The sequence below is a fragment of the Apium graveolens genome, chromosome 10 (genome assembly GCF_009905375.1).
Source record: "Apium graveolens cultivar Ventura chromosome 10, ASM990537v1, whole genome shotgun sequence".
NCBI lineage: Eukaryota > Viridiplantae > Streptophyta > Magnoliopsida > Apiales > Apiaceae > Apium > Apium graveolens.
In genome coordinates, this window is record NC_133656.1 from 183,500,021 (window position 1) to 183,508,079 (window position 8,059).

Consider the following 8,059-nt stretch of genomic DNA (forward strand, 5'->3'; position numbering starts at 1 on the left):
GTAAAAAAGAAGTTGACTACAATTAGAAATTAAGTTGGATAATAATTGATAGAGTTTGTAGTTATATTAAATATGTGATTTAATCTTTTTAATAAAATTATATATGTTTAAACTTTATTTTGAAAGTTTTCAGTATACTATTTAACAAAATATTAAACAACCGATCAAACGAAATCATGTTTCGGTTATAAAAATATAGTATAGATATATAATATAATATAGATGATATAGATTACCATATGTTACATTCATTGTTTTCTTTACATAGTTTTTAACACGCATTATTGTGTTAGAGAAGGTCTTCTATGAATCTTAAATTATATTGAGGAGCAAGTGTTATAACAATAAAATCGGATGATTTTTTATAATATAAATTTTTTTAACGGTCATTGCTGGTATACATGAATGCAAGAAGATGTATTTTATAACAAATCAGAATACATCGTGTGACATTTCAAAAATAAAATCAATTGTCAATTTAATCTTCTTCTTTTTGACGGACAATAGTCATTTACATGAAAAGTAAATTGTTACCGCATAATTAGGGCACAGTCAAATTTATAAATCAAAGGGATGGTGCGGCAGGATTTGAATCTTTCTCATTCATGTGCTTTGTCTTCTAAACTTTTGTTAGTAAATACAAATAAGGGTGAGTCATGAAGTCACGTGAATCTCTAACTCTTTAAACCTCTAGAATAAATAAGTTACATAAAATCAGACCCTCTGATTATTGCCTTTGCAATTTGCCTTTTCATTTTGCTCTTTTTAGCTGGCTTATGATCAATATCAATCATTAGCCCTTCTCCATATCTCTAGCTAGCTGCTCACTTCTCCCTAGCTAGATTTTTTCCATCTCTCAAACCCTAATTAGACTGTTAACATTACTATATATGTACACCACACTTTCTATTAACATCAATCTATCATAACTAGCTAGCTAGTTTCTTCTTCTCTTTTCTTGTTCACGATCATGACTCCAGCTTATCTAAATTTCCCAGCTTCTCCTTCTTCCACATCTGCCGATCATGTTCATCAGCTAGCTGCCTCTTCTTGTTCGTATCTAATCACTCGTAATTTTTTCGACTCCACGATCAATCAAGATCAAAGTGAAATTTATCGTCAGGAGAATCAGCAGCCACAATTTCAACAAGAACTGGTACACCAAAATTTATAATTATTAAATAACTAGCATACATGTTTAATCTAGCAAGAAATTCACTTTCGACTTGTTATCTTTTATATATGTACATGATCCGATAAATAAGACCTTTTCTACATGTTTTATCAGGTTGATATTAATTACTTGGCTAGTTCACATGGTGGATCATTTGCTGTAGAGAATGAGAGTTGTGACAATGGACTCAAGTTCTCTATATGGAAAAAGGAGGAAACTAATGAGAACCAGGAGACGAGTGATTACGAAATCAAGTGGATGTCCCCGAAGATGAGGTGGATGCATAGAATGAAGAAGGATCATGTAGATTATCCAACACCAATTACTACAAAGACACTGATCAATCCTGAAATTGAGAAGCATCAACCATCTTTGCCTATGGATACCGAAAACACCAGTAACACTTCTTCAAACAGCATGATCAGCAACCCGATTAGGACTTGCTCGGACTGTAACACTACTAAGACCCCTCTTTGGAGAAGTGGACCTCAAGGCCCTAAGGTAATATAGAAACTTTATCATATACACTTAATTTTATTTTTGTACTTGTATAGTTGTTGTATAGATATACATTCCTTTATCATCAAACCCTAATTTTTATATTCTAAACTTACTCCAAACAAAAGGTAGACACTAGAACCATTGTTTCTTGTAGTGAACGGAAGAAAATCAAAGAAAATCATTTTGTGACAGTCACATTTGAATAGGTCGCTAATGAACGCTGTTTCTTGCAGTGAACCAAAGAGAATGACCAAAATAATTTGAACAAATCACCGAAATCTCAGGATGAGACATAAAAATTTCTTCTCTTTTTAGCCTGACACAAATGTTTATGATGTTTAATTTATACCTATGAATTGTGTACAGTCACTATGCAACGCATGTGGAATTCGACAAAGGAAGGCAAGAAGGGCCATGGCGGCAGCTGCAGCTAATGATACAGCTTTTGAGAAAGAGACAACACCACCACTAGTGATAAAAACCAAAAAGTATAAAAAACTCAAGACTAAGACAAAGCAACAAAAAGCTAAATCTAATTCAGACAATATTGTGAAATTCAAGAAACGGAGCTGCAACCTTCTTATTGATGATGATGGTCATGAAGCTCAAAAAAAGGTTTGTTTGGAGGATTTTCTAGTAACTCTTACTAATAATTTGGGTTATGATCAAGTCTTGCCACAAGATGAGAAGGATGCCGCGATTCTGCTAATGGCTATGTCTCTTTATCATGCTCGTCGCTGATGATATGGATCCGCCAGCACTTGATCTTTTTGTTAGTTATTAAAATAAGTGTTACTGATTAGTGTTCATGAGTTGTTTGATAGTTTCGTTTTTTTCTGTTTAGCTTTGATGGGAGTATTTTAGGGCGGGAGATAATGAGGTTATGATGAATAATTTAGTTGAAAGTACCAGTGATGGAATTTGATCATAACAACAGAAATTATAATGAGTATTTGTACTTCTATCAACTACTTTTTAATCCTCTAGAAATTGTAGACAATCCTTGTGCGTGCGTGTTATTCTTGTAGATATTTGTTTCTCCTTATTTTAATTTGTATTAATAATTGATTAGTGATATTATGGATCTCTCTAATCTCAACTGATCATACTTGGCATATGGTCCCATTTTACCTGAGCCAGTCCTGAACATTACAGACGTTTTAAGAAATTTATGTTCCACTATTTACGACTACAAATGAGGCAATGGAGGATAAATCTAAGTTTAGTACTGCCCTTCTTCTGTTAATTATAAGAATTTTTTTTAAACATAGCAAGTAAAAGATGCTGTTAATAATGAACTTTTAAAAAAATCTTAATTGATGACTTTATAAGTTAGTGTAATTAGGAAAAAAGAGTCACCCTTTATAGCTAATTTATCAGGTCATGTTTGCAGCTAGTGTTCATCTAGGTATCATCCTACTTTTAGGACTGAAACGAAAGAGCCAGAGTACTTGGCCGGTTTTTCAACTGTAATACTTGTGTCAGTTTTGACTAAAGCATTGCTACCGAATTGTATCTAAGAAGTTGTAGGCAAACACAATCGTCTAAAGTTTTAACATTAAAATCCTTACTCTTGCTCAAGTTTTATTTCCACGAACTTATTGACAACTGTTCTCGATCCCAATGAATTTTACTATTTTAAATCCATGGAAGCCAGGTTAGAGTTTATGTATTCCTGGTTGAATGGTTGATACATGATACTCCCTCCGTCACATTGATTGATTTTTTATATGAACGATTTTGGAGCAGAACTTAAGAAAAAAATGTAAATTAATATGAAAAAAAATGAAAAAGGGTAAAGTAGCGAGATCATCAATATTTAAAGTGTAAAGTGTGTGTAGTGGAAAAAAAATGTTAAATATAGTAATTAAATATAGTTAATTTTATATTATAAAATTTAACAATATATAAAATTAAATAGGATATTAAAAAAGGAAAGTGGATTATGATTCAAACTTTAAATTATAAGTTATTTTATAGGCTTCCGTAATCTGCAATATGCATGCATGCAGAACCTTATCTATAACATTCACAAAAATGGGTGTAATAATATATTTATACCCGATGGACTTGGACTACATGTAATATAGATTTCATATAACGAAAATGGCATGAAAATGTGTAACTTGTACATTAATGTAGACCGTAAATTACAATGAGTTAGGGGTCATTTGTTAACCCCTGTACCATACCAAAAGTATTGGACGAGACTTGAATCACCTGTTCAGATTGTTTGATAAAAAATTTTGTTAGCTGGATGAGCCAAGAATTTAGCTGGACGACTAATTCAAAAAAATATAGCTGGATGGTTCATGTAATCTCAGGATATAGTAAGTTTTATCAAGTGATATCAAGCCACTAGACCATAATGCAAAAATATAATATATTTATTTATAATACATAGGTGATTTTCTTAAAAAAAGTATAAAATTAAAATTTCACGCCATATATTAATTTTATTTAACATTTATACTTATATTTTTAGTTTTTAAATATGTTTATATTCAAATAATTATGTGGATTTTATTATGAATACATTTGTCTAAAATTTGTTTAATAATTTTAAAATTAAACTTACAATTATATATTTTTCATGTTTACGACTGAAAATATTGTTTACTCTTTAAATGGATAATATTTATTCAAAATATATGTATGTTTTTATTATTAAATTTTCAAAATACGTGTAAATTGTTATTTGATTATTAAGATTAAAATACAAATTAATTTTTACATATACGTAAGGATATGATCAACAAATATTATTGTTCAGAAATTTTGATATTTATTTACCAAACAGGATTAACAGTCCAGCATTCAGATTATCAATCGTTCAGAATTTTAATCGTCCAGAAAAAATGATTCAGATTTAACAAATGACCCCTTAGTTGTCCTTCCATACAAAGACGGCCAAAAGAGAAGGCAAGGACTTGTCAACCCCCCTGTGAGAGCCTTTTGAATTCTTCTGACGAATCGCATGATTAAAGGACACACACCGCTGCGTGCATATGTTTCACTGTTTGTACTGGTTATATTGTCTTATTTACAATCACACCCTCTGTTGGGTCCCAATGTGTTTGTAGAAAGGGGGTTGAATACAAACAGTACCGAATAATCGAATTAAATGCGGAATAAAAAATGTGAAACAAAATTCAAGTTAAATAAAAATATTATTAAACTTGAAAGGTGTTACAACAACTGTATCGATTACAAGGAATTAATCTCAAATTAATTATCACAAATCTAGAATAAATTCGACATGAACTTTTTCTATTTTTGTAATAAAAAGATTCAAATGCTAAACGCAATTTGAGATTAAGTTCTAGGGATTTTGATCCGCTAGATTGTTACACAAGAACAAGATAAAGATTTCTAGTTGATTGGATTTAACTTTACAATCTAGAAATTGATCTTGAATTAAACAGATGAAAAATGTAATATTTCAAGGCGGCTGCTTTTCTTGTTCTTTGTTCTTCTGTTTGAATGATGGATGATTGAAAGAAGGTCTTCTGCTTCTTTTTAATCAACAGCCGAAATGTTAAGCTGGTATGACAATCCTTTTTGCTCAGCAAGACTTTCGGTAGGACTATCTTTTGAACTAGCAAGACTATCAGAATGAACTAGCATGACAATCAGAATGAACTAGCATGACAATCATCCTCCTAGAGTAACTTTCGGTGAGACAATTGAAAATGGCCTAGCATGACAATCGGTATGACAATCCTGATTGTCATGCTAGTTCATTTTCAATTGTCTTGCTGATTTAATGCTTGAATTTAATCCAATTAAACTTCTGAAAATTTCTAGAATTAATTCAGAATTAATTAATCAATTAATTCAATTAATAAATAAATTATTCTTCTCAGATATAATTTATTTTCTTAATTAAATTAGATGACTTAATTAATTAATAGAGAATTAATTCTAGTCTTGAGCAGCAACCATTCTTCTGCAAATCTTCTGAAAATCACTGAAAATTATGAATCAATTCCACCACTTCAACGTTGACACTCGATGTACTGTCTGGTTCATGAGTGACTAACTTCCGTGACGTTTCTTCATGTCTTGACTTTGACACTTTGATTTTCTTCAGATGAAATCCTTGTAATTTATTGATACCCTGACGAGATCTCTGTCACTTGATTAAATCCACAATCTTGACTTATATCACTGAGGCATGATCAATTTCTTGAACTTCTTCCAGTAAATTAATTCCTCAAGTCTGTAGATGAACCTTGTTTCTGAATCCTTTGACAGATATTACTTTGCGAGATCTCTCTGACGGTCGATCCACTATTTACTTATTACATTCTTATTTGAGTTGAGTTGAATCCTCGAATATACAAATAGGCCTATGACATATGACTTACAATCTCCCCCTATTTGTTTGTTAGACAATAACACACAAATACCTAGAGGATAACTCAACTAACAAATAAGAAAAAGATATAAACATACATGCAAAGTAAATAGCAGAAAAGTTCTGGATGAGATTTAACATTTTCCAGATTCCAAGTAGATGTTCCTCTAGACTGAACATATCTTCAAGTAGTTCCATATTCATTTGTACAACCACATTTCCTGTTGAGAAGCCCATATCTCTTGCTTCTCCCCCTATGAGAATCAACTGATTAAAGAAGATCACCTTCGTTTTACCACCTCTCCCGTACAATAGGATCCGCAGATAAAAACCAATGATACTCCCCTAACAGCTTCTTCCCTTACTAGGAAATCACCTTGTGTTTACCACCTCTCCCGTACAATAGGATCCGTAGTTACAAACAACAATGGTGTGGTGTAGTGTACATATAGGATCTTTTTCTATCTCCCTGCTATTTCTCCCCCTTAGTTGAGGAATCCTCCAAACTATTACTTAAGCTTTTATCTCCCCCTTAAAGAAGGAATGTATGCCGTCGTCTGAAGGAGTTCTCATATTTCACTTGGTTGGAAAAGAAATAACAAGTAGTTTCTCTTTCTTCCTCACTGTGAGTGTGTGATTGTGTTTTAGTGTACCTCACATGTGTTTCACTCTTCTCTCCACTCGTGTTTACACTCATTTTCACAAGTGTATCACTCTTCTCTCATAGCTCCATAATCCAGCTGTACCTGCAAGGAAAATCACCTTAGCCATCCTTAAGGAGGTCACAGGTGGTGCAATGGGAGTTCACAAATCCCCGTCCTTGTTAAACTCGTCAGATGAATCTGAGTCATAATTTACAAGTTGCTAGTTTCCTTTTTAGGGTTCCAGATTTGAATTCTGGGAAGGTAAACAATGATCCAAAGAATTTAGCATAAAGATCACAGTTCCCTTCTAATGCCTGTGAAGACATTTCCTTGTGACTCATCAGGTAATATCTGAATCATTGTCAACAAGTTGCCGATCTGCACCTATGTCAGATCCACTATCCGCAGATGCATCCAGGGGATTTAAGCCTGGGGAGGTAGACACTGACCACTGACATATGGCTTTTGGATCAGTATCCTCTCCTAACACCTGTAAAGGCAATTGGTCCATTAACGAACCTTGAACAATCGAATCTGACCTTAAAATGGTCGAAACTCTTGTTTCCGTCAACTCATCCTTTGTGTGTGTAACCTTTCCTTGTGCATTAAGAATTGTTTATATTTGAGGTGGTGACACTACATCGGATACCTTGGCCGACAGGTAAAATTCAATAGACGCACCCTGTTGAGAGAATGAATCTAGTAACTGTTTTGTGCCTTTTCAGCCATTACATCTTTTTGAGAAGATGTATGGGGGCTAGCAGTTGTCTCGATTTAAATACTACTCATCTATGTAGGAGACAGAGCTACTGGGTTGACTACAGAACCTTCCTTATGTGGTGCACTAGGCACTATCTCCCTCACGCTCATTCATACTACTTTTAGTGGTAAAAGAGTGTTGGTTGGTTCTGTTTTTGTGTTTGTCTTTACAGTCTGGGATAGACGTTGTGGGTTTTCAACCTCATGACTGTTAATGAAAGAAAGTCATTGGAGACTGAACCTGTAACACAGAATATATGGTAATAGAGAGAAAATGATTTACAATAGTGATTTCAAAAGATTTTACATGAAATAAGAAATCACTAATGTAGAAAGAAGTTTAATTTTTATTTTTCACTATGAATGAGTTTTTGATAAAACATTGATCACTTAGGGTAAAGTCTAAGTAATTCTCATTCATGTCAAAAGCTTACAAATATCTGCAACATAATGTTAACAACATATCATTGACCGATACTTGTCAAGTACTTTAGATACTAATTGTTATGTTGCATTAACAATATACCACTGCACATATAAAACAATATGATTGTGCTTAGTGATAAGATAGTTATAAATATGACGACTCTACTTATTCATATAAAACTGTAACTGCAGTTA

General features: G+C 32.8%; 1 protein-coding gene across 1 annotated transcript; it reads left to right on the top strand.

Moving 5' to 3' along the window:
• The first annotated feature begins 718 nt into the window (after positions 1–718).
• LOC141689131 (uncharacterized) lies at positions 719–2,500 on the top strand. Its single transcript, XM_074493319.1, has 3 exons — positions 719–1,156; positions 1,289–1,675; positions 2,042–2,500. Exons 1-3 carry the CDS (start codon positions 971–973, stop codon positions 2,414–2,416), a joined length of 948 nt encoding a protein of 315 aa, XP_074349420.1. The 5' UTR covers positions 719–970; the 3' UTR covers positions 2,417–2,500.
• Positions 2,501–8,059: the final 5,559 nt, after the last annotated feature.